Below are 27,178 nucleotides of genomic sequence, written 5' to 3' on the forward strand. Positions count from 1 at the left end.
TGTTAGTATTTGTCTCATAATTTGTATAATAATGTGTATTTATGTGGTCTATAGCTAAAAAAACGCAAAAATTAGAACTTCAAAAACTAAAAACTATTGTAGTTCAGGGATTTGATGCATAACTCTATAAAACTTTAAGAGCCCCCTTTATGAAAAGTTTAGACTAACTCCATTGTTAGGAAACTTTAAAGCTGGGTTGTATTCCTGCTAAGTAGAAGCAGTTGGGCTGTTTTGGGCAAGTACTTGGGAATGCTTTGCTTTGGTAGACTGTGCAGGCACTGCTTGCTCCCAGTGCTGTAAGCTTACACTCTTAATACACTAATGCTCATTTAATCAAAGTCCGAGGTCAATAGCACTTTTTACATTTGTGTAATAAACAAGAACTTTTTATCCTCTAAAATGAAGTTGAATGCTTGTCTTATTGATATTGACTTGTCCTATCGATGTTTCTGTGTAACTTACAGAAGGGTTATTTATTTTATCTTTGATATACTTAATAGTCATCATTAATACTTAAGAGGCCAAATTTCATCTTGTACAAGGGAACAGAGGATGAAGACAGGATACCCTGTTCCTGAGTGACTGCCACGGCAGGGGAAAATGCTTTTGGACAGTAGTGGAGGGAGGATAGAAGAGGGACAAAGTATGATAACATCAGGATGCAGGTGCCAGTGTAGTGAAGGGTTATGGGGGAAAAAGGAGAGGAGTTGTGCAATTTTTTTGCCTGTAGTTTAGGATAAGGGGCTACTCACCTTTGCCAGGTGAATTCAGTCCCGATTTTGAGAGATTCACCAGGATGCTTCCCACTGCATGGTGCAGCTGTCCCCTCAGAGCCATCTGCCTGGCACTCTGATTTAATGTTCTGCCAGTTTTGCTCTGCTATTCACACCCTTCTTGACTACAGCCCAGTTTGTAAAGGCTGGATTTTCCTCTCTTCAGTGAAATTCTGTTCTTCATAGAGTGGAAGAGTTTTTCCTGTTCCAAAATTAATGTATTAAAAATAAGGTATATTCAAATGTGGGGCACTGGGATTTAGGTTCTTTTTTAACAAAACAAGATGGAACACAGCCTTCCTTTTTAATGGATGCTTGGTGCCTGCTTAATTTATCTTGATTCTTAAAATCTTTGAAGTAGCTCTCATTCAGGTGAAGGATTATAATTTTTAATTCAGACAAAGGGCTTCCACACAAGGTATTTCCTGATATACTTTCTCATAGCTTAAATCCAGTTCAGTGATAAGTTGTTATGCAAATATTTTGTTTGTTGATCTTGCTGTGATAGCCAGCAGGTTAACCATTGGTGAATCTTGCTGGAAAAGCTTTGGAGGAGCCTATTGTGTTCTCAATCTAATTTGAACCTTTTAAACACTTTTTTAAAAATAGAAATTGAAATGGAAGGCTTAAACTCTCTTTTTTGCCCTTTTAAAATAAGCCATAGGGTTCTCTACACTGTAGTAGGGAAGGTCTTTTGCATCTAATCTCCACTTCTACAAATACCAGTTGTGCAGTGGGTCATCATCCCAGTACTTTGAAAATCTGACTAGTCATATCTTGATGGCATAGACTGGGCCACAATTTACAGATGAGTCAAAAATAAGGTTGATTAAACTACCTCATATTTGTCAAGGACCAGAAACATGCGTATAGAAAATTTCTGTGTTTCAGAAGATATGCAGCCATTCATTCACAGGTCTGAACCTGCCTCTTTTGTGCTGGGTGGGTTGTCTGTAGTCCCCATAAGCCTCACTTGTAATCTTGTGTAACTAAAGCTGCCTTGGTTTCTTCTAGAGAGAGTTCGTTCTTAGTACTGAGTCACTGCCAAGCAGCCTTTGTTTCCCAGCAATAAGAAAATAACTTCTCTTTTTGTAAATGGGAACATTTAATGAAGGAATGAAAACACAGTGGAGAAAAAAACACTTAAGCCTATTTTGAACAAGAGCTGCTGTGGAGAGCCATACTGATGGGGGAAGTTAACTGCAAAAAAGCCAATTTTAACTGTGCTGCTTGCTCAGCAGCAGGGGTCTGGCTTGTAGCAGTGGAGGTCTCCTTTCAGAGGACTGTTTGTCCTTCCAGAACTGGCTTCACAGAGAAATTACTTTCCAAAGATGTGACTACCTGTATATTAAAGATGATTTTGCTTTCCCAAGCTGCAGTCCAGTTCATGTTCTTCCTTCCTGGTGCCTGAGAATACCACCTTACCAAAAAATGATTTCTAGAGCTTTTTTGAGGTATATCCGCTCTAACCATCTGCTTGCTTCCACACACGCCCCCGAGCCGATTACTAACATCCATGAGATACAGTAACACTGAGATACACACTTCTTTGTAGAAGTGTAATGATTTTTAAACATATATATGTATTGTAAAGAGAATGGTAAAGACCTATGAATAGCAGTCTATGGGGGATGAGAAGGTACTTGCTGATTTGTGAGAGTTAATCCAGAATTGTTTCTTTCGAAATGCAGCTGCCAAGAATTTGAAACCTCTCGATTGGCTCCCATGAGTCAATGTTTTTCCTATTGATCTACGGTGCTCTAATGCAGGGGGAGGAAGGGGATATAGCGATCTGCAGGAACGGTCCAGCTGCTGGAATGCAGCCTGGCAAGCAAGGGCAGCATCCTACTTGAGTGATGCTTCTTGTTTCTTGTCTGTTTATGAATAATTCAGAAATTCCACATTCTCTAAGTGGATAGGAAAGCATGGTGAATGTTGGTATGCACTTGCAGATGAGTACCCAAACATGGTCAAGTTGCAGGCAGAAATTAAAGTTTGTATGTGGCACACACAAAGTGGAGGAGACTAGATTTGATTGCCGGGGATGAATGTCTTCATGGGTTCTCTTGAGGTGCCCTTGGAGAATGTTGTGCTATTCTTACAAGGTTACTGTTCTAGAAATTTTGAACAGAAAATATCTGAAGAGCTTGTTTCATGCAATTAAGCTATTAAGAAAGCACTCAATATGCTTAATTTTCTGAATGGTGACTAAAATTCCTACTTACTTCACAAGGTTAGAAGTTCTATTTGGAGAGAGCTCAGCTACTATAAGAATAACAGCACAGTATAAGATTGCTTGCAAGTTTTGTCAGATATTTTTTTCTTCTAAGTATAGAAGATAGTTTTGAGTCATCTAATGGAAATACTGAACAATCCCTGTCCTTTAAGGCAGGAGGCTGGGAATATATTAATGTGGCCAGAGAAGCTGAGTAACTTATTTGCATAAATGACTGACTTTCCCCACTGAAGACTGAGCACATGCCTATTATCAGGGTATTATATTAGCCCTAGGCATGGTTTGAGAAGCAAAAAGCCAGAAGAGTCTTTGGTCCCCCTGAAAATTGGGTTGGGGTCATACCTAAATGCTGTTCTAAAGTTGGTAATTTGAAAGGATCCCATTATTTCTGGTTCTAGACTCCCAAAATCTAAGGGCTAGTGGCAGCAAATTGGGTATGAAAAATGACTGCAGTGGGTTTAAAATAGTCTCACTTTTAGATTGCTTTCATGTCTTTAAACACAGCTGAAGTACTTGCAAAGGTAAAAGTAAAATAAATCCTGTTATTTTGACTCTACTCTGAACACGAGTTGCTAAGGCAAGCAGTTGGAAAAGAAGCTTTAATACAGTGCTATTTTGGTTGATATTACGCTGTCAGTGTTCTTACTGTTAACATGCATTAAGAAAGTTAAGGGCTTATATAATGAGCCTGTTAAAGCTGAAGTTCAAGCTGCTTTACCATACTGTGTTTTTCTTGATGCACAATGCCAGCTTCTAATGTATCTGAGTACACAAATGTTCCAGAGGCTGGTGGGAAATTGTAAAAGTACATTATTAGGGAACAACAGAATTGCAGGCTTAAAATGATTTTTTTTTTCTTTGAACGGTCTGTACATAGATGTCTCAGCCAAAGAGGTGTTACGACTTTTCATGTCAAGCCCAGCACCAATTGCAGAGGCTTTGAGGACGAGCACACCAGTGCTTTACTTGTGTTACATATCAGAATCTCCACACATCCTATTTTTTTGAATGTGACAGGAAAAAATGGTAAAATTAAGTGGCATCCTTGCAACAACCTTCTTGGATGCATTTAGTCCTACAGCAAAACCATTCCATTCTTGCATTCAGTCCGTTAAGAGTACCGCAGCTGCTTTGCTTTTTAGGAAACAATTGTTTTTTGTGATTGTATCTATATAGTACAATTGAAATGCTGAGAGAAAGGTGTGTAATATCTAGTGATTTTTTTGTACGGACCCTTATCATACAGGAAAAATGTGTTGTATCTTACAATATACTGTGCTTTATCAGACTACTAAAGGAATGTTGGATAATGCAGTTCAGTTATTTCCTGTCTGCAAAACTGGACATGAGACTAAACTTCTGGTTCAAAACACCTCAATAACACAGAAAAATCTATTCAGTTCCATTATTAGACAAGGAGCAGCAGCGTTTGATCTTTCTTTAATCTTCCCATGCTCTTTTAATAGCCCCAGTCTTGGCGATGCATGTGCTGCTTTGACTCATGAGTCTCTTATTGTGTTGTACCGCAAATTACAGGTTTTCATGTGCAGTGTTGGTGAAGGTGAGATCTTTTAGTGTCCTATAGTCTTTGGCAGCTTTTCCCTGCCTGCTCTGCAACGTGAGAACTGTTTGCCACACGTGGAAGAGACAGCTATGCTTAAATCAGATTGAAGAAAAAGTGATTATAGTAAACCATAGCCACATCAAAATATTCAAACAAGGCTGTGCTGAGAAGTGATGCATTACAAGAACATATTGGCAATGGTACATAAAGAAATAAAACCAGCCTAATTTAAGAGCCCAATAAAATTGACTGTGAACAGTTTTCAATACTCTGTGTGCATGTTCTTTAGGAAGAAAGAATCCTGTGTCACTGTTAATCTCTTTGAAACCTTCAAGTATTTTGTTGCTGTAAGCATTGAGCTTGCCAGCTTTTGGCAGATAATTATTTTGTTCTCTTCCAAATTGAACACATTCAATTCAGTCTTCCCATTCAGAACAACAGTCTTCTTGGGCATTTTTTTCTCACAGTTCAATAAACACTTATGAGCAGGTAATGTTGTAATTTGCAAGTGTTCATGGGGCAAGTGGGAAGCATTTTGAGGGCTAAGATGAGAAATGGATCATTATGTGCAATGAAGGAGGCTTGCAAAGGCTTGGCACAGAGGAAGCAACTCAGGGAAAATTGTGATCCAGAGGTAAATACTTTGAAAAAAGTGGAAAAAAAAAATGTTAGATACCTACTTCCCTTTCTTTCCTGTCTATAAAGTAATTGTCGTAACATAAGGTCCTCAAATAAAATAAAAGTATTAAATGAAGCGGTCTGAAAAACAGAAGTACCTCTCAATTCTGCTGTTTCTGGAAATATTTTCCTTTTTTGACTTAGGACAACATTTAATTACAGTTAATGTAGTTCAAATAGGAAGGCTGAGATATTCTTGATTGACTGTAAAATGTACAGCCTTCTGTCCAGAACAAAAGCCTCATAAAAGAAATAAGAAACTTCTTACACCATATGAATAGACCCATCCTTCCTTTCTCTTGGAGCTCTGAAAGGTTTTTTCCCACTGCTTGCTATTGTGTTACAACACTAATGCTCTGTCACTTCTATTGTGCACGCATCTCTGAACCCAGAAATTATTTCTATTCTTAATTTAAACAAAACCAGCTGTGCACAGATGAAAAGCCTGAAAGAAGGAGCATGTGTACTTATCCACTGGTTGTACTTCTAGAATGTTACAGAGGAGCTTTATGAACTCAGGTCAATCATGCTGCAAAAATGGTTTAAAAATATGCAGGAAGGGAAAAAAGCTGGCATTGTTCTAGTGCATTGCACCACTGTCACCATGGTAACACTGCATTCAAACTGTGTTTGAACACTGGTAACAAACTAGTATTTTAGTTCTTATAAAGGGAGAATTAAGAGACCTTTTCCAGTGCCACCATTACATACTTTTTGCAGCTGCTGCTTATTTTCTTACACACCCTCTCCCTGTTGGTGCTGTTCCTGTACTGCACCGCAGCTATATTCAGAGCAGTTAAAATCATCTAAAAGGACAGAGTGGATATTTTAGCTCTTAAAGCATTGTTTTATGTTCTGCTTTCAGATTTACTTTATGGCACTGAAGTTTTCTTCTGCATTGGTACATCTTGCAAAATCTTTTGTTTTCACCAAAGCCAACTAGTTTCTGATAATAGCAAAACTTACAGATTTCAGAATGTGGAAAGAAGACTAAATAATGAGTTACTTTACTGCTACCCCATGAGGAAAAAAAGCCAAAGAGAGTGGAGGTATACTAGTGACTGTGAAAGGGGAAAAAGTAACGGTTTTGTTGTAGTCTCCACCCACAGTAGTTCTAAAACTAAAATTCAACAAGTTTACTAATGGGGAATCACTCCCATTTTCCTCTTAGCTGTTTTACTGATCCCAGATTCTTAACTGTCCTTTCTGAGTGTGTCTGATTCAGTGCCATCTTTTCTCTGTGTGTGTCAAGTACTTAAGAGATGAGCTTATTTACATGATTATATTCTTCAAACAGAATCAAAGATATTGCTAGCTCTGCATTATTGCAAAAAGTTTAAATTTTTCAAAGTATGAAATGGCCTCATTGTATTGGAAAGACTTTATGTTGTTGGACAAAACTGTAAGCTGATAAACTGTGCAGTGAAATCATTATAAATACTCTGTGCGCAGGGAGCTTGAGACGTCTATTAGCTTAAGGAATAGGTTTTGAAATGTTTTCATTAGACCTTTGGGAGCCGTATGGGAAAAACCTCCAGACAGCTTGGTGAAACACCAATAATTATCATGTGAGGTTTTTTAATCCAACAGATAACTGTTTTGTCTTTTGGTATTTTAGAACTAGAGGGTCTTACTTTCCTGTTATGCTGACAAGAGGCTTGTCACTGTACATAATGAACAATTTCCTTTTTTGAGGGAGAGGAGAAATGGGGTATTTTGTGTGTTTTAAAAATTGCTTTACCTGGAAAGGGCTATATTAGGAGCATATTTATAAATAGATTGTTTGGAATGCGCTGTGACTTTTCAGCTGGAATGTGGACTTCAGGAAGGCTCTCAGTCCCTTTTACGGAAGGTATGAAGGTCATTGTACCTCCAGATGCTGGTGATGTCCATGAAGGAACCCTACGAACACCCTCAGGAGTTAATTGTGATGATAGTTTGTTTTCTTCTCTTTCCATCTTTATAGGCATATGAAAGAAGGTTTCCTACCTGTCCTCTGATCCCTATGTTTGTAGCCAGTGACACTGTAAATGAATACAAGAGTGAGGATGGAGCTATCCATGTGATTGAACGGCGCTGTAAGCTGGATATAGATGCACCACGGCTATTGAAAAAGGTGAGTAGAGCCTTTTCTATACTTTTGGATATCCTTTCACATGAATATTGTATCTTAACAGAATCTATGTCATCTTCTATGTCATCTTTCTCAGATTGCAGGAGTGGATTATGTCTACTTTGTCCAGAAGAATTCTTTGAACAGACGAGAAAGGACCTTGCATATAGAAGCCTACAATGAAACCTTCTCTAATAGAGTCATTATTAATGAACACTGCTGTTACACAGTGAGTAACAGGCTCTTGGTGGTGCCACAGATGGAGCTAAGTCAGTGTTTAGCTTTCAGAACTCATAAACAGAAGTTGGGTTGTTCTTGGCTTTTGCCTTGCAAGAAAAAATAACCAACACACCGCCATGAGCGATAATTGTTGTTAGTGTTAAATGTAACACACTTGCTTGAAGAACTGCAGCAAGCTTGGCACCCTCTTGCTTGAGCATCTTCTCAGAGCGGAACACAACATAATTTGCTATGTTTGACAGCCCTGTTTAGGCAAATCTGCAGTCTGTAATAGCAGTGTGGAACTTGGTGAGGCTGATGATACTCTGACAGAACTGTTAAGGGAAAGTTCAATGTAGCTTATTTGCCTTCTGCTCAGCTCAAACAAATGTTCAAGTCAGCTATGTTTTAACCTAATTCTTTCCATTGTTCTTGGTCTTCAGTGCAGAAGTTTTCTGATACAAAGGAGTGGTGCCATGCTAACTGCCGTCCTCTGATCGTGTTTTTCTGAACGGCTTAGCCAATACTCATAGGTTCAAACAGCACACATGTGTAGCAGTAAAACTTCCAATCGATGTTAAAGGTCAAATCAAAGCTAACAAATCTAACAGATTTATTTGTGTTGTAGTGTTCTTTTTATGTGCAGGTCATAACATTTTCTGTTGCATGCACAACCATGGTTAAAAGGTCACTGGATGTCAAACCCACTTGACACTGTTGTATGATTTTTTAATTATTATTATTTCTGCAGTTATTACCAAGGCACATTTAAAAATACTTTTCCACCTGCAATTTTTGTGTGGAAGCTTTATTTAAACAGGGGAAATGCTATGTGGAAAAGCGCATGTGGTAAATATGTACAAAACACAATGCTTCTCCTTGCCCTTGTTCTACGTGATCAAGAAATTAGTAGATAAATACAAAATCAGGATTTTAATTCAAGAAGGAATCGTTTTTAGAAGTTCATTCTTATTCAAGTTATTTTATAATTTAATTCATGAAAAGACAGGAAGATTCTTAAATGTTATTATTATGATTTGTACTTATTTAGGCTGTGTAAGCTATTCTTGTACACCCCATGCCCTAATGCAAGAGAAACAAATGAAGGGAAACTTTTATTTTTTCTGTAGTTGTCTCATTATGAAGTGTTGATATTCTTCCCAGTCAGTTTTAGCATGTTTTGAGGAGGAGGGGATCCTTAAGGCATCAGGACGGTTACATGCTCAGAAATCCAGCTTTCCATGATGTTTATATAAATACAAATTCAGAGCCCAGCCTGGAAATTCCTTAGAGAAGTAATTTTTAGCTGAAGAGAGTTTCGGAAACAGCTTTCCTTCAGGGTATCATCATCAATCGTAGAACCATTTAGGTTGGAAAAGACCCTTACGATTGAGTCTGACCATACGTAGTAACATCTCTGTTTCAGGGTCGTCTCTCAGCAAACTAAGATATAAGCTAAGAAAAAAATTGAGTGTGCTCTAAGGGAGGTTATTCAGCTGTCAACCAAATGAGAAGTTTACACTTTCTGTAGCATTATCGTAGGAGAACAGAGTAAAATAGTTTTCAGTCTATAAAATAGTAGGGTACTTCGCAGGTCAATGAGGGAACAACCTATTGCAGCGTGTCTGTTGCAAACATGTCTAGACTACAGTGCTTGGAAATGCTTACGCTGTACTTGCCGCAGTCCTCAGCCTCGCTGGCCATGCTCTGTCAGTCTAACCTGCTGCGGCAGAAAGTTCATGGTGGAGTATTTTACCCTATTCCACAGACACTACAGTCACAGCCCACATCTAGAATGAGATAATGATAATTGTATAAATGTGCTAGTGCTTTGGCTCTTGGCTGGTGTACTAGTACTACTTCACCTTCCCCTTTCTTGTTAAGAAAAAAATGTGCTCTCCCAGCCATGGCACTACGGGAAGGCTTCTCAGCTTTTTTTTTTCTGTGTTACCTTTTCTGAACTGTGTTTTGCAAATGAAGCAAAAAACTGCAAATTCCACTTGAATGTTTTTGACTATGTGAACCTGTAAACCAAGAAACAGTCATTTCAAATACTGTGAGGAAAAATAATACTAAATGGATAACTAAGCTGTATGACCTACTTTTAAATAATAGGTTCATCCTGACAATGAAGACTGGACCTGTTTTGAACAGTCAGCAAGTCTGGATATAAAATCTTTTTTTGGTTTTGAAAGCACAGTGGAAAAGATTGCCATGAAGCAGTACACCAGCAATATTAAAAAGGTGAGCTTGCAATCGTGAAGGAGGTGCCTGGCTTCAAGTTACCGGAAGAGAATATAGCTGCTGCTAAGTAACAGGCTGCTCTGATCAAAAAGCTGGGTGGTTTACTATTTAGCCTGGGGCAGCATGTGTGTCTAGGTTTGTGTTTTCAAGTGGAATCTTTAGAGAGGTCTGGCCCCAAACCCAGGACACTGTGTCTAAATAGGTGGTTTTAGTAGTTGAAGTAAATTTTCCTTTTTGAAGGGAAAAGAAATAATAGAATACTACCTGAAGCAGCTGGAGGAAGAAGGAATAACTTTTGTTCCTCGTTGGAGTCCTCCTGTTGCATGTAAATTGGAGAGCAGTACATCCCATCCAAGACGACCAGTTTCACCCGCTATCAATATACCAGACTCAGCCACGAAGGAGGGCTTGAGCAATAAGGAGATCCTCAACACCTCAGGCAGCCCCTCGGAGCCCACAGCAGGAACGCCTGATGGTATGGTGATCTGACTTGTTTTAGTGGTATTCTTTGTACTGTAGAGGCTCTCAGCACCGTGCTGCTTCTCATGGGCAGCTGAAAATCTTCACATTGGCTCTTTTTTGGTAACACACAATGTTAAAGTGCAGGTCTGCAAAGCAGTAACATGTGGGATAGTTTGGATAGCTGTTGCAGGCTGATTTTTCTAGTAAATGAAGATCAGATACGAGTGGAAAAACTCTTTACTTTGCTGTTCATTAGGTTGCAAATGAATAACCTACTTCTTGCACTGAAGTTCAGGGATGGGTATAATATAGGAAAAATGGGGAGGAAAGGGCTGAAGCTCTCCTGTGACAGAGTCTTCTGTTGGTATCTTCCTTCCCCTGTTAGTAGCGGAATTTGGGAAAATTCTTGCACTGGAAGGTTTAGATCAAAGCCTCTAAGTATTTCCAGAGGGAACAAGCCCTGTGGTGCTACGGATTGACAAATCTGAATGTACTGGCAAAATGCTTTTATAAATGTCTGGTTTTACTCTTAGTTGCAGAAGGAGAATTAATCTTCTTGGTTTACCATTAAGATGACTCTGTATGTTGCCTTGCTCATCTTTTCATTGATTCAAAGAAACTTTGTTCAATTCTGACTGCACAGAACACAGCAGCTGTTTCTCTGCTTCAGATATCAGCACATAAGAACACTTGCTACTTTGACTAGGTCAGTTCAGGACCACTCTAATGACATGTGCATCTCCTTCTAGACAAGCTGGACGCAGACTACATCAAGCGGTATCTGGGTGACTTGACACCAATGCAGGAAAGCTGCCTCATTCGTTTGAGACAGTGGCTCCAGGAGACGCACAAAGGCAAAGTAAGTTACTGTTGCTCTCTTGTGGCTCTGTCTCGGAAGGTGTGAGGTACAAGGTGGACCCGATGAGACATCATGCCACACCTCCTGTGGCTGTTCCCGTTAAGTGGCTGTCCATGATCAAAACCTAAAGTCTATACAGAAGTAGTTCATTGTGACTGTCCAGCTGACTTTGCCTGCTGAGGTGCTTAAAGGATTAGTGTGACTGCCTCTCAGAATGTCAGTAAACCAGCACAGGGGAGGAACATCAGTTTTATAAGTCTGCTAGTTCTACAATAACCTTATTTTTACATTTGCTTGTTTTAGCCAAACATCATATTCTCAAATCTGTGTCCCTAAGCGCAGAACTGAAAAGGAAGCAATGTGTCCAGTTCAGTCACTGATAGCAAGGCCAGGGGTTTTACAGTGGCTTGTGATTTGCATGTATGTCTCAACTTTCTTTTACTTAGTAATGAAATACAGTCTGTGTTTTGTCCCTAAATACATTTAAGTTAGATTGAATATGGTCATACAGGTGTAAATGATTACATTAGAGTTAATGAACTTTCTGTATCTGTTGTATGAAGGTAGCTGCAGGGCTCATGTTTTTGTTGCAAACAAAGACTGATTTGCTTGTGTGACTTCCTGTGTTAGATACCATCCTCCTGCACTGGTGCAGGGCTGCACGTTTTTCAGCTTCTGTTTGGTTATTTTGTTCTTGTTTCAAATCTTGAATACAGAATCGAGTTTGTTTTGTTTTCTTTTTTTTTAAAAAAAAAAAAAAGATCCCAAAGGATGAACACATTTTAAGATTCCTGCGTGCACGGGACTTCAACATTGATAAAGCAAGAGAGATCCTTTGCCAGTCGCTGACATGGCGTAAACAGCACCAGGTAGACTATATTCTGGACACCTGGAACCCTCCTCAAGTACTCCAAGATTACTATGCAGGAGGTTGGCATCACCATGACAAAGGTATGCTCTACAGGGTGGATATTGAACAGCCTTTTTATGTTCTGAATTAAAGGTGATAATTGTCCCTCTTAACCAGAGGTGACTGGAAAGATGGTTAGAACTTCTCAGTTATGTACTAAGTGCATTTAAATTCATGTTGCCAGCTCCTTAGTTGGTGGAGGCAGACTCCTAGGTCCTAATCTTTCTAATACTGAAATACTTAACTCTCTAAAAGAGCTCTGCTTTGCCAGTAGCTTAAAAAGAGTTAATTGCACTTCAGTAGTACTCTGAGATGCTCATAATGGTGTTATGCAAATGCTGAATGTTCTCTTCCAGTGATTAAAAGATGTTTGTAAATAAGTATATCTTTCTAATCAACTTATTTCTGATGTTGTATAAGTCTGCTGATGGCATAAATGAATACTTATTTGGCATTACAATCAGCTTAATGATGAGAAGTGGGATGTTGCAAAAACATCAAATAGAGCAGGTTTATTTAAGAAGGGAGGAAGCTTTGGCTGAATTCCTTTTGTATGGTGAGCCACGGCCAGATCTGTAAAACACGGACTATGCCTGACACACGCCCCTATCCCTCTGCTTGCTTTATCGTGCGCTGATCTTGCTGCTAATACACGCATAGAAATTAAATGTTTTGGAATTTGTTGCTTGAGGCAAGCTGGGCTCTTTAGATAAGGAAATGATCTCTTACTGTGAGCTGTGTTCTGATTTAGTTTTTTCCCCACTAGGCACCATTGTTTCTGCTAGCTCTTCCTGTTACAAGAAGTGTATGAAACAGGACAGGATGTGTCAGCAGTAGTGGCCAGGAGACAGGGAGGACACAGCAGAAGCTTAATCACTGGAAAGCTGAAGAGCTTGAATGGCTCTCCCCTGCTGCTTTGGGTTTGACAGACCTCAAACTGAGAAAATGGAAAATGAGACCATGCTTGTAAAAAATGCAGGGAAAAAGGCCTGTGAATAAGTTCTCCCTTTCTGTCAGTTCCTTATTCTTACTTTGCAGACTTCCTATGTCAATAGGACATACCTGGGTCCTGCCAGTGAGTAGAAAGGTACAGAATGCATCAAAGGGTGGTTTAATGTTTTTCTGAGTTCTTCAGTCTTGTGGTGAACTTAATGCCCCCCTCCCTTCCCCTCTACTTCCTTTGATCTCTTTTGCAGCATGCCCACAAGGACAGCATGGGTTTTGTCAGTAATGGAAACAGAATTTCAAAACTGAGCAATTCTCTATAATTTAAAATTTTACAGTGGTACATTCTTTTTTTAAACCCTTTTTTCTACTATTGCTCCTTTCCTCCTACATATGCTCTATGTGCCAAACTTAAGCTAGCTGAATTCTGTATAGCTTTTAGCGCTAAAGCAAAGGCAGCAGTGATTATGGAGCATGTAGTCTAGAATGAGCTGCTAGTGCAAAAGAGTAAAAGTTGTTATTTTGGCTTGCAGTTAGCACAGTTTTCTATACATCTGAGTGGCTTTTATTTTGACAGGAATGCTTCAATCAGATGATTTTTTTTTTTTTTTAATCGCAAAGCTCTAATGGAATATAAAACATACAGTGGTAATACAGCACTGTCAATTGAGACTCCTCCGTGTGTCATTTGGGTGGACCAGTGTTAGTAAGCTGTTAGTCTGGTTTTGGATGCATGTGCATCTCTGAGGGAGAGAGACCTGCTATGAAGCTTACTAGCACTTTTTGTTTAGTGTTTCAAAAGCTAAACAGTATGTTCCAAGATAAGTGTGTGCTGGTGTTGCTTTTAGACCACCTGATAAAATACAAAATACTGTGAACTTTCATGGGGGTGGTGTCTTTGCCAAATAGATAACTTGCTTTGTCTCTGCAGTTTTGGTTGTTTGGGTTTTTAAATAGCATGTCTTGACAGTTTCTTTCCCTGTGTCCCAAAGGACTTAGTGATAATTTGATACCTCTCTTTGCAGTTGTTGAAGGGAAGTAAAGCTAAGCAGACAACAGGACTTCAGGGAGATTTTTATGTAGAAAGCTTTTTTTTTAATTTTTATTTTGTGTCCTAGCATATTCAGTTTTGTAATTTGGTGATTATTTAGCTTGTGTATTAGAATGGATGGATCAAAGCTTAAAAAATGCATCACAGCTTTGGGAGGAGGATGGAAGGTGTTTCAGACAACTAGCTTCTGTTATGAAGAGCCAGAAATGCAAACTTTGATTGTCAAATTCAGCGAGTGCAGTTGTTAAGCTTAATGCCTTTGTATCCTGGACAGTATCAGGATGCCCCAGTGTGCAGCAAGATGACAGTGACAGGGCAGGGCTTTGAATGCAGAGGGTCCATCTGAAGCTGATCTCGAACTGAGTCAGTTCTCACCAGGCTTAACCTGCATGAGTGAGGCTGTGTGCCAGTTCCGCATAATATGTAATGACATAGCTGAAAGGTGTGACTTCAGCAAATACTGCAGAAAGCAAGTTTCTGGGTTAACGCTTTGTTTCATTAATTCCCAGAACTCAGTGTAGCTACTTTTACAAAAAGATTGCTGTAAGCTCTCCAGAGCAGTGTTGCGTGGTGTGTGATAGAAGACTTCCAGCCTTCATTGCAGCTCTTCAGTTACTCTAGTGGACTAAAGTTTATCCTCTATCTTAGCTGGCCTGCAAGCTAATTACAGTCCTGTGACTTTGATTGTGTATACAGAGATCTTGTGTGTGCCGATGTACTTGAAGACCTATGAACTTTCCTTGCAGATAGGGGAGCTATTTTTGCATCAAGATGTCTCCATTAAACTTTTGCAATTCATTTACAGGCAATCTTTTGGTATAACTGGACAGGGCAAAGTTTATATTGCCATCTGTTCCAGGTTCTCCCTCTTCCAGCTGTACAACAAAATTTGAACTGACTATGACTTGTTTCCATTTGGATTTTGAGCATAAAACTAGCTCACTCAAATTATTTTTTGCTGTGAAGCTAAGGGTTATGTTGATATATTTGTTCTCATTATTCAGATGGTCGCCCACTGTATGTGCTGAGATTGGGACAGATGGATACCAAAGGCTTAGTGCGAGCTCTTGGGGAAGAGGCCTTGCTTCGATACGTAAGTATTTTTGGAGCCAGCAAGTTGCTAACAATGTGATATTTTCATTTAGAAATTTCCTCCTCTGCCAGAATATTCATCACTCTGGATATTTTGATGTACTCTCTGGCTGTCTGTTTTTGGTTTGAATACATCTGAAAGCTCCTGGTAGCTGATCTTCTGCATTCTTTCCAACTGCAAACTGATGGCGGAAAGGCGTAGTTCTTGGCAGCCCCTATAGTTATTGGTTAGCATTTTCACAGATTTTTCTGCAGTTTGTACAGTGCTTCAAGTCTCTGCATTTGTATAGAAGAGAAAATGCTATGCTCAGATTTTGACATTCCTGTATTCAGAGAATAATTTCTTTTTAAAGAAAAGTACTTGCCTGTAATTTTGACTTCTCTGAAGGCATCGTTTAGACCATGTTATTGTGGATTTTCTCAGTTTCCAATGAGAAAGCTGGCAGAATTCATGGTTCGAAGTAATTTTTTTTGACTCCTGGTAATGACAGTCATGGCCATAGTAATGAAGCACTAGAAGCAGGGGCTGGATTTTACTTTTTCTCTTCCAGTGACGTTTCCAGCCACATAATAAGTTGTGTTTGTTTGCCCTAGTTCTAGAAACATTACTTTCTTTGACTTAAAAAGGGGCTTTAATTTTTAAGTAAATAGGAAATCAGTTCTTAAAGGAGCAGAAGCGCAAGGAGACTTCCTGTCTGTATCACTCCTGGGTCTCAGTCTTCCTGAGGATTTTGTTTGCGTTTTACTGATTTTTATGGAAAGCATGTTTATTTTTCAACAAGATCAACCAGTGGGGTAAATGGAGTGATTTCTAGTTCATTCTTTGGGGGGGCGGAAAAAAAAGTTTATGCTGGTTTAAGCTTGTAGTTTTAATTAGTCTTTGGATATAAACATTTTTTTTTCTTTATCCCATCTACTCAGTTTAAGACTGTCTTCCCTAAACAGCATGTTTTCTTGTACAGGTTCTTTCAATAAATGAAGAAGGACTGAGGCGATGTGAGGAGAATACGAAAGTATTTGGCAGGCCAATAAGGTAAAATACAACCAGTGAACTTTGTTCTTTGGGAATTATCTGGTTTCACAGTGTGTGTGTGGGAACGTCAGGCAACATGGTGCTGTTGAGCAAAGCTTATTAAATGGAACAAGCAAAGGGCAGGCAGTGTGTCTCACATGCAGGTACAGACACAGTTACAGTTAACGGAGGGCCTCTATTACCTGTGGAGTGAATCTGCATGGTCAAGCCTGAGGGAAATGCAACGCCTGCTCGAGCAGTCTTGGTGTCGTGCTCATAATGATTCTACGTGGCGGGTGTTACCTACTCTCTTCTGCTGTTGGATGTCTGCAAAGCAATGCAACCTAACTCCCGTTTTTGTTTCTGAGGGATTTTATAGACAGACATTTGTACAGGCTGCCAAAAAAATCAGGCCATGATTATATCATGAATAACCTTCCCAGTAGTTTCAGGTATTGTTTTCATGTCACTTGTTCATCCATAGTCCATACCAAGGCTCATTGCACTCAGTTCTTGTGTGCATTCTCCATTCATTATATGTGGTTTTTCAACTCTTGATCCAAAGTAAGATCATGAGGCTCCTGTGAAACCTAGGGTCTAGTTCTCCACGTACTGGCATGATTTCATGTGAAGTTCAATCAAAACGGGTTCACTATCCCATCTTTAAGTCATTGTAGGGGTCACTTATGAAAGTGTTAACTGCAAAATGGATTGAAGGGTGTGGAATGAATGTGGGACTGGCCCTGAAAAGGAAGAGTGTTTTTTGGATTCTCTTCAATTTCTGACTCCTTCCCTTAGTCTGTAAAGTTTCAGGGTATGTCTGCTTATCTTTTCCCTGTTAAAGAACTTGCTGTCCTAGCTCTCAGTGGGAGGTCAAATGCAAGAGATGGGTTTCACAGTTAACTGAAATTCTGCTGCTTACTGGATCTTAATTTGTAGAAATAGTCCTAAAGGACTACATATTAAACATGCAAAGTGAAACAAAGAAGCATTTGGTGTTTCATAGAAGCCTTATACGTAATTTCATCCATACTAGCTGGTGCAGTGCAGCTGTAAATCCTGAATTCGTGCCCAGGGCAAGACCTGAACTTGGAAAGTAACTAAAGCATATGTTGAAGTTCAATATTTAGTATTAAGAACATACCTCTTCCTATAGGAAAAGCTTTCCTCCCTGAGACTTGACAACAGAATTAGCTTTGACATGTGATGGCACTGTTACTGTACTGTTAGTAGGAAATCTATACCATCAGTGTTAAATTGCTTCATAGCAGCAGTGCGGCCACTTAATTGATTTCCCAGTAAAAACAATGGTTTAATGTTTGGGATGGCTGTGGACAGGATCTTTTTGGGCTTCATATTAAGCTTCACCTGGAGTCTGAACTGTCTGGGGGAATATGCGTGATGTGCAGGGTGATAGTTGCCAAGCACACTCTTAAGACATTTCTGTTCTAAGGACCTTGAGCTCCGGTGTCTACAGGTAGCGTAAAGGAAGGAGTTAAACCAGAAGAAACAGAAACATGCAGTGGGGTCCACACATTTCAGTACATTGGACTCTTGCATAAGAAAGGAGAATTTTGATGCTATTGAGATTTTTCTTTTTATTGTTGTCTTTCTGAAATTCAGCTCTTGGACCTGTCTAGTAGATCTAGAAGGCTTGAACATGCGGCATTTATGGAGACCTGGTGTCAAGGCATTGCTAAGAATCATTGAGGTGGTTGAAGCTAATTACCCTGAGACTTTGGGTCGTCTTCTTATCCTAAGAGCACCTCGAGTATTCCCAGTTCTTTGGACACTGGTATGTTTGTAATTCAAGGTATTCCTCAGTGCTCTCAGTACTGTTACACACTCGTAGTTTGTAAAAACATTTTAGAGATCAGGTTTTATGAGCAGGAAATGTCACCATGTGGTAAGATCTCTTTTATAGGATTCCTGGAATTAATTAAAAAAGACTACCTAAGAACATGCTTACATAGTCGGTTAATTTAGCTTCTTTTGTAGTGTGAACTTTGCATAACAAGGATGGTAACACATAATGTTGATCAAACAGATTCCTTCAGAATTTACTCTAGAAAAATGTGGGAGCCTGATCTATTCTGTTTTTCTTTGTAGGTTAGTCCATTTATTGATGACAACACTAGAAAGAAATTCCTTATTTATGCTGGAAATGACTACCAGGGTCCTGGGGGACTGCTGGATTACATCGATAAAGAAATTATCCCTGATTTTCTTGGTGGAGAGTGCATGGTATGAATATAAACTAGTGTATATAACAACCTATCTGTGGGGTTTTTATTTTTCCCCTCCACTCCTCTAAACAGAGAAACCTAGAAGCACAGAATGATTCTGAGTGTAGTTTGGAGGCAGGGGCTGTGATGTAGGATTCCAGGCTTAGTGTTTTCTTCTGAATCCGCTTTAAAAAGAGAAGCACAGTGCTTCTCTACAATAAACATCAAATAACTTCTCAGAAGAGCCAAGCACGGTTAAAAGCCATAGTGTCTGTTACCTGCCAAGTTCAAGCAGACATGGTGGCACAGCACTAAGCAAGAGCTGTCGCCATCAGCTAATCAGAAGGCTGTCACCTAAAAGAACTAACTGTTACCATAGGAGCCCAAGGAACTATGTGGCACATCTGCTAGCAGGGCTTAACAAACAGCCAGGTCGCCTAGTGCAATATGTGCATTGACCCACAACAAACCAAAAAATTTGTTTTACTGCAAGATACTGTAATTTTTCAGTCCCTCATGTGCCTTAATAGCTGTTTCCTGCCTAGACTGTGGGTGTCAATTGAATCTGTCATTTTAACATCTCAGTGATACCGTAAGGTTTGTTTTCTCTGTAATGTTTTTGACAACACAGGCTCACTGGTGTGACTGAGGTGTGGGAGTGCAACTCAGGCATTTTCTGGAGCCTCCGCCACAGTAATACTTAGATGATTTTATTTCTGAACTCAACTGTGTTAAAATATAATTTCAGGCTTGCTTTCTAATCCCCTGTACACTTTCTAGATTAATTTCTGTATCATTCTTGAAAATTCATCTAGGTCTGTTCAAATACAGTCTCAAATTATAATGAAGTACTGTCAGACATGTCAGTGTAGAGCATGCGTTTATCTCCAGTGGGCTGCTTTCTACTGCAGCAGTAGCTTTCATTGGAGAGAGTTTGTGTTATCTAATTTGGAGCTTGAGAAGCTAGAAAAATCCACTGCCTACGTAAGCAAAAGTGAATGCTACCAGAAAGAAAATTGCTACAATACTTCCTGCAGGTCACAGACAATGATAGAGTCTCTTTTTCTTCTGGATATTTGAACAAGAATGACTTCCCAAAAATTCTTTCCAGTCTCTGTTGTAATTCAGTTATCAAACACTTCTACTGCCCCAAACACTTCTATAGAACCTATTCCTGATCAGGTGGTTGTCTAACATCTTTACTACAGGCTTTTTAAAAAAGAAGATTGTTTAGGGAAGTTGGGTAATTGGTTCTAGTACTGAGCTGTCAAGACACTTGTAACTTCAAAAGTGCTACCTTCCTGACTACAATATCTTTTTACCTGTTTGGAAACTTACCGTATCTCCCCATCATCCTTTGTCATGAACTTCAGCTACCCCAGTTCTTTCAGGTATCCAGAGGCTGTATTTTTTTAGACTTGCATCGCTATTGCCGCTTTCCTCAGGATTCTTATGTGGTTCACGTCTTTCTTCAGTACAGGGCAGTATGAGTGACTGTAGCATTTGCACAGTCATCTTCTGCGGTGGTGGCTGTTGTGTATATACAAGATCTGTTCCTCTGGCATCTTAATTCTGCAAACTCGCCTAAGCCAGATCATTGTAAAATAAATTTGTGTATGGTGTACAAGCTATAAAATTACTTTCAAACTCTGTTTGTAACTCATTCTTCAGGGTACTTGCTGAATGTGAGTTTTTGTTTCTGAAGCTAGCAGGCAGAAAGCTGACAGAGTGTGGATGTACAGACAGGATAGTTTTTAATAGCTGTGTATGTTTTTAGTGTGAAGTACCAGAGGGTGGGCTGGTTCCCAAGTCCCTCTACCGGACAGCAGAAGAGTTGGAAAATGAAGACATAAAGCTTTGGACTGAAACAATCTACCAGTCTGCAAGTGTCTTCAAAGGAGCTCCGCATGAGGTAGAGTTGCAGCCTGCCCTTTTATTTCATCTCAACCCTCTGCTCTGGACTCTGTGTCTCAGACTGAAAATGGTTTAGAACTTGATTATTTAGTTGCCATGCTTTCACCTTGTTGCTCTGTAGTTCTGGTGCATAATGATGCTTTAGTAGCTGAAGTTTGTGACCATTCCAGGTATCATCTTGTTGCCGTTTAGAGAATACCGCTGCTTTTCTTTCTGTTTGAAACCGTATTCTTCTAATCAAAGACAAACAATATTCAGAAGCTCTCTGGTAGCTTCTGAGAGTCATGTGTTTAAAACACAAATTTTCTCCTGATGGAGTGTCTTTATCTACAATGCCTTTTTAATAGTCAAACTAAGCCCAGCAACTAAAAGCTCTGTTCTTCATCTTCTTCTCTGATAGGAGTTTGTCTTTAGTGAGCAAATTGTTATTGTCTAATATGATTTTTCTGTCTCAGGTTCTCATCCAGATTGTGGATGCCTCATCTGTGATCACGTGGGATTTTGATGTGTGCAAGGGCGACATTGTTTTTAACATCTTTCATTCCAAAAGAGCACCACAGCCTCCTAAAAAGGACTCTCTGGGAGCTCACAGTATTACATCTCCTGGTGGGAACAATGTCCAATTGATAGACAAAGTCTGGCAACTGGGGCGTGATTACAGTATGGTGGAGTCTCCCCTTATCTGCAAAGAAGGGGAGAGTGTGCAGGTAAGACTGCTGAATCCTCATGTGGGAGCAGATGGAGGTTAGCTCCAAAACTGCATGTTCTAATTCACAATCATTGACTGAGTGGTGATTCAGCTCCAGACTGTCTGCTTGCTTTTGGCCGACATTTCAGCTTGTGTTCCTAGCTGTGTGCTGCAGGGAGCAGGGATAGCATTTCCGTGGGATCTGCTCTGAGGGGAGGTTGCATCAGTCCAACGGTGACAGAGATTGACCAGCGAGGAGTAGAGGGAAGCCACCTAGAATGAAGTACATGTCCAGAAAGTAGCAAGACATGTGTTGTGCTGTAACTTTGACCGTTATTTTCTGAAGCAAAGTCTGTGTTTGAAGAATATCATAGTGTCTTACCTCAGTAATGAGAGAAGTCTGGAAATTAAGACTGAGATTCTGTGTGTTGGTCCCTCTGACAGGCATTGTAAGGAGGTCCCTATGGCCAAGGTTCCTCAAGTTTTTTAATTGCATTTGCAACCTACCCTTTAATTACCCAGTTTGATATTACATGCAGCATGGTTACAATCACTCTGCCACTGCTATTCCTTTTGACTTGAAATAAGAGTTTGAATAGCCTTTGAAAAAGGAGCTCCTGAAGTTATCTAATTGGAAGTGTTAAACTGGAAATATGTGCAGTGACCTCTTGAACTGCGCTTTCTCTTTCTGTGAGGCAGGAGACTGGAAAGAGCAGTCAAGGCTCAAAGGACAGCCACTAATGAAAATAAATGCAAAAAGTGGATATTGTTTTAAACAAGAACTTTGTCCTTTCAGTATATTTAAATCCTAGCCCCTTGACACTGTCAAAAAGCAGGAGGATCTGCTGGCGTTCTGTCATAACTTTTGTAAGCTCACTGTGTGGGGAGCATTAACCAGCACTGCCAGTTGGCTGAGGAACTGAAATAAAATTGGGAAAAAATTTTATGAGCGTGTGTAGCTAGTTTCTCTATGCTTGGAAAAGAAATTTTGAGCCTACAGATCTTTGTGTTAAAGAAGTTAATTTTTAATTTTTGCTGTGGCTGCTTCCAGGGATCACATGTGACCAGGTGGCCTGGCTTCTATATTCTCCAGTGGAAATTTCATAGCATGCCTGCCTGCGCTACAACCAACTTGCCTCGTGTGGATGATGTATTAGCATCTCTTCAGGTTTCCTCTCACAAATGTAAAGTGATGTACTATACAGAAGTAATAGGATCTGAAGATTTCAGGTATGTTTGGCCAAGGTTCATGAAGGTCAGCTGATGTCAAACCTTTCTGATACTTAGATGATCAAGCCAGTGTCAAGTTCATTTAAATACAAGTAAATTGTGAGGACTTGGGTTTTTTTAGGCCTCAAAAAAACAAACCCAAAACCAAACAACCAAAAAAACATTAGAACAGTACTGGCATTGAGGGCAACTAATTTATAAAAGGGGTTAATTAGTTTTCTCATTGTAATCATCACTGGCCACTTTGCTCTGCTCCGAAAGCATCGTGTGTGTTGTTGGGCTTGGCAGGTGGTCATGTAGAAATGAGTGCAACTCAAGAATTGAATCAATTCAGTTGCCTGACAGTTGATATACTTGACTGAAACTAGTTCTCAGTCTCTTAAATAGCATTTGTTTTTGGCCAGGTGTTTGGTGGTGTCCCCTTTATCTTGTGTGGTAAGGCAGAAAAGCTTTTGAGTATCTGCACCAAAACTGTTACTTGCTTTTTATTTAGTGCGCAAACAAATACAATATTGATACGTAGCAGAAATCAAAATCTTTCTATGTTCTGAAGCTTAAAACTACTTTATTTCTCATTGCAGGGGATCTATGACCAGCCTTGAATCAAGCCACAGTGGATTCTCCCAGCTCAGTGCTGCCACCACCTCTTCTAGCCAGTCCCATTCCAGCTCCATGATTTCCAGGTAGTGCCACAACAGATGAAAAGCAAACGGATGAGATGGCTGGACCCTCACCTGTGGCAGCTGACTGCAATACAGCATATTCAACTGGCAATTGCGCAAAAAAACCCCACCCCACAAAAGCCTTTTATAGATAGTAAAGTAGCTGTTTGAATTTTAAACTTAGTGGTTTTGGTCCTTGTTAGATCCAACAGCTTGTCTCTTAACTTTAACCCTTTTTCCTAACTCAGCCATAAATATTTTTGCAAGTGTGCTTGCACAAATCGTAACTCTGAACACAAGGGCTCTCACTGAAAGGAAAAATAACCAGTGCATCAGTTAAGAATAATTTTTTTTTTTAACTGTGTAAATGCTAAAAAGCAAAAAAAAAGAGAAAAACCCTACCAAAAATGCTCCGTAGTGCATTACAGATCAACTGCAAGTCTCCTGTCAGGACATTCCTTGCCATCTTAAGAAATCCCCTGCGATCTGCCAGTGCTGCAAACTGTTCTCCCATTGCCATTAAGTGATGTCCGAGACAAAGAAAAGCAGTTGCTGGATACTTGACTTTGTGAGTCCATTTTTTTCAAAGCATGCCCACAGAGCTGTGGCCAGGCTGTAAACACTAATACCTTTTGTATGAGCACATTTCTGGGGAGTTTGAGCTCTGGGTCTTGATGGGTTAAAGCAATTAATTCTTTTCTTGGATTTGCGCTTGAAGCACTCCGGAGAGAGGGGCAGAGAGCAGGCTCTCCCTCACTGTGTCATTCTGGGCTGATTCAGAATTGGTCTGAGGATTTGTTCCCAGCTCTGTGCTGGAGCTTTACTCCACTTCCTTAGTACACTCCACGTGAATTGATTTTACTGAGGCTGTTCTTATCAGGAATTTATGCAGAGCTTAAGCTTGCTTCTTAAATCAGTCTAAAGGAGGGAGGTATGGCTTACATCCTTCCTGTGCACTTTTCAATCCCTCTTGCCTCCTATCCTTCCCTGTGCATGTCAGAAATAGAGTGCTTTTGCTCTGAGCAGCGGAAGCTTTAATGTAGGCAGGGAACACAGGGATCCTCACTCTGTGATACGGCAGAAGACACTCTAAGCAGTGCCTGCTCAACCATTTTCACTGTTGCTACTGCCAGTGGTGAATTGTGTTGTGGATTTTGTCCCTATTCTACCAGGCCCAAGCAATCCTACTTGAACTCTTTTTTGGTAAAGTCTGTTCAGCCCTTCTTCTGCTTTGAGCCCTTTGTCCCATGCACAGCAAAAGGTTCAAAAGAGTGTAGTGCTGAGCAGAGGGCTGTCAGCAGACAGCTACAGACAATACCTGGCAGTGGAGCAGAGATGATTTCAGTTTGAAATGCAGCAGGATTGGCGTAGTTAGACACTGCCTGGTCTATCCTCACCCTCTTAGAGCTAAGCTATCTGTCTGGACAAAAAGGAGTTACTGTGCTGGCTGCAGTCCCTGCTAGGAAGCTGGATAGGCTCTGTTAAATCTTGGGGAGGCAGCACTGTTGTGGGTGAGTGGTAGAGGAGTTTGTGGAGGTCTTGCACTTTCAAAGTGGAACTCATTTAAGATACTGGATGCCCTGCCTGAGGAAAGCTGGTTCTGAACTCGTACAAGTCTTTTTTTATGACTCCAAAGCTGCTGAGAGGCAGGTTACACTAACGTCTGACTGGGAGCACCTCCTCTGGTGGACCAGTTCTGGCTGTGGAATGTGGCAGACAGAGCTGACAAAGAAGTATTTTAGTAACAGATTTAGAAGGGCCGAGAGGCCAGTCTCCGTAAACTGAACCAAACTGGTCAATTTTGTCTTTTTTGGACTTAAAAATCAATGCTGGAGGTTAGACTGTCACTTGGGCTGCCGAAGAGTGCTGTTGTGTGAGACAGGCCACTGCTTTGGTGTCAGGCAGCTCCCCACCCAGCGCCTGCACAGCAGACAACCGCGTGCCGTGGCGCTCGGGCTGCTCGGAGGAGCTGCCTGCCCTGGAGGAGCCCAGCTTGCTGGAGAGGTGGCTTGATTCTTGACATGCAGGAGCCAGTACTCCCAGGCACAGGGAAGCTGTTGCAGCAGGAGGCACAGTGAGGTTAACTTAGCGTCACTCATGGCTCTTTGCAAATGCCACTTTCCATTTACCAGGCTGTAAGGGTTGAAGATGGTCCCCTTTCTCTCTCTCTCCCTCTCTCTTTCTCTCTCTCTCTCTCTCTCTCAGATGGCGATTTTGCTGACAACTGTAAAGAAACTGCTTCATTCAACACTCCACATCTGTCCAGAGGTGTCTGGCTTTGTAGACCTTTTTGAGTTGCAGTCACTTTTCAAGTCTGAAGATCTAGATTTTGTTTTTCACTTGAGCTGGCTCAAAAGTGGCACTTTGGGTTTTTCCTGCTGTTAATCTTAACACATCTTTTAGAGCTCAAAGCACATGACAGCACAAACAGCTGGGGAGATAAAATTCCAGAAAAACAATAGTTAATCCTCCTCTAAGCAAAGTGCTGTGGCAATATGACTTGATTACTGCAGTCTAATTTCCCATACCCTGGTCTTTGTGTGATATTATTGCTTTTCTTCCTTCTCTCTGCCAATAACTCTTCTGTTGGCACTTTTTTTTTTTTCCCGATATCGGTGTCCTTCTGCACTTTCCTGTCCATACTCACGAACTGCATATCAAATTCTGTAAATGTTTTGTATACATAATACCTCATTCTTGGTAATAAAATACAGATAGCCTTTAAAAGATTTTTTTATTGTTATCAATAAATGTGAACTGTTTCGAAAAAAGGGTCAGCCTCTGTTTCATTCATCTGTTGCAAAGATTTTATGTGCTGAATTCAAGAGAGTGCTGTTATGGGGGACCCAGGCGCTGCCTCAGCTCTCTGCTGCTGGGGAGAAGTTTGTGTCTGGGGGAGCAGAAACCTGAGCAGGCACAAGGTCTGGGGAAATGCGGTTGCCGAAGAAACACAGCCTCTGCTGGGCACTTCCCTGTCATGTAACAAAATCCCATCATGTACGCAGGGGTTTTTTAACTGGTCTGTGAATATAATACTGCGCTGAAACAGTCTTTAGGTAGCCCTAAAAAAAAAAAAAAGGTTGCTTTTATGGATTATATGATGAATTTATACTCTTTTTATCACAGTTTGAAAGGGAGTTTCACCCTCAGTTCAGTTGATTGCAGCAGCATCCCTTACGGAACGTGTTATGTGTTTTATCTAAAAAGGGCACAGCAAGGGTACGTATGAATGTCTCTCCTTTGCCCCTCTGCAGGCTGAAATGTGTCTGGCCACCTGAACTAGAAAGTGCAATAACTGTTTTCTTTTTCTACTTGGTTATTTCTTTTTACCCAGTGGCCCTGCCATAGGCTTTCTGCCAGAATAGATGGATGCCTGTAGCCCTAGGCTGAGCACGTGCTGGTCCTGGAAAAGCCAGAGTGGTCCCACTGCAGGCACAGCTCTGAGCACTAAAGCTGCCCCTAAATCCCAGTCTGACCCACGGTGCTGAGCTCTGCCAGCTTTGCCTTGCTGTGGGGCTTGGCAAGAGCTCCTCTGCTCCCTGCTGTGCCCACCACTGCCCCCACCCTGGTGCCGCCTCGGGTGGGAGGCTGAGGCAATCGCAGTTGGGAAGTTAGGAATTTTTTTTTATTATTAGAAAAAGTAGACAAAGCTTTAGCTATTTTTAAAACAGGAGCCAATAAATGTCAGGCTGTGTTTTTTCTAACCCCTGGAGTTGGAGCAGTGGCTGAAACACCCATTTATGGTTGGTCTTTCAGCTTCTACTCAAGCTGTAAAGTTTCTAAAATGAGAATCTTTAACTATGGTCGTGGAACTCTGTCAGCAAGACCAGATGGCTGCCTGACCTACTTCAAGTTTTGACATGTGGACAATATTTTTATGCCAGCACATAATTATAATGAGCTGGCTTACTGCTGCTCTGGACGTTACTAAATACAAAAGCCCTTGAAAAAGCATTGTACAAGAAGGGTGCTGTGGCTGTTCAGTGGTGCTGTGCCCAAGGAGGAGAGGGGAAATCTGCCTTTCCTGGCTGATCCTCTTCTCTTAACTGGCAGCTCAAATGGTGAGCCTCAGACCCTTGTGCTGGTGAGAACAGTGCGGGCCGGGGCTACTCTGCCATGCAGCTCCCCTTGGAAAAGCATTCATCTGGTTGAACTGTGTATTTCGGGTATGAGGGCTTTTTGGTGGATTTTTTTTTTTTTTTTGAGACCGAGCAAAACTCCTGGAAGAAATCTCACCTGCCCTTTTTCCCCCTGCTCCCCGCCAAGCCCAGGGCTCCCTGCTCTCCCGGTGTGAGCCCCTG

General features: G+C 40.7%; 1 protein-coding gene across 1 annotated transcript in view; it reads left to right on the forward strand.

Annotated features, from left to right (window-relative positions):
* Positions 1-25,648, forward strand: part of SEC14L1 (SEC14 like lipid binding 1) — a 43,198-nt gene extending 17,550 nt beyond the window's left edge. The window contains exons 3-17 of the mRNA XM_033002444.2: positions 7,218-7,367; positions 7,462-7,593; positions 9,699-9,827; positions 10,068-10,302; positions 11,039-11,148; positions 11,910-12,099; positions 15,059-15,147; positions 16,109-16,179; positions 17,782-17,953; positions 18,268-18,402; positions 20,161-20,295; positions 20,753-21,004; positions 22,037-22,215; positions 22,797-22,898; positions 25,083-25,648. Of these exons, the coding sequence (XP_032858335.1) occupies positions 7,218-7,367; positions 7,462-7,593; positions 9,699-9,827; positions 10,068-10,302; positions 11,039-11,148; positions 11,910-12,099; positions 15,059-15,147; positions 16,109-16,179; positions 17,782-17,953; positions 18,268-18,402; positions 20,161-20,295; positions 20,753-21,004; positions 22,037-22,215; positions 22,797-22,898; positions 25,083-25,098 (2,097 nt within the window). The 3' untranslated portion in view covers positions 25,099-25,648. The remainder of the gene's footprint in view (positions 1-7,217; positions 7,368-7,461; positions 7,594-9,698; positions 9,828-10,067; positions 10,303-11,038; positions 11,149-11,909; positions 12,100-15,058; positions 15,148-16,108; positions 16,180-17,781; positions 17,954-18,267; positions 18,403-20,160; positions 20,296-20,752; positions 21,005-22,036; positions 22,216-22,796; positions 22,899-25,082) is intronic.
* The last annotated feature ends 1,530 nt before the right edge of the window (positions 25,649-27,178 follow it).

This window comes from Tyto alba, unplaced genomic scaffold (genome assembly GCF_018691265.1).
Source record: "Tyto alba isolate M040663 unplaced genomic scaffold, T.alba_DEE_v4.0 Super-Scaffold_39, whole genome shotgun sequence".
Taxonomy (NCBI): domain Eukaryota; kingdom Metazoa; phylum Chordata; class Aves; order Strigiformes; family Tytonidae; genus Tyto; species Tyto alba.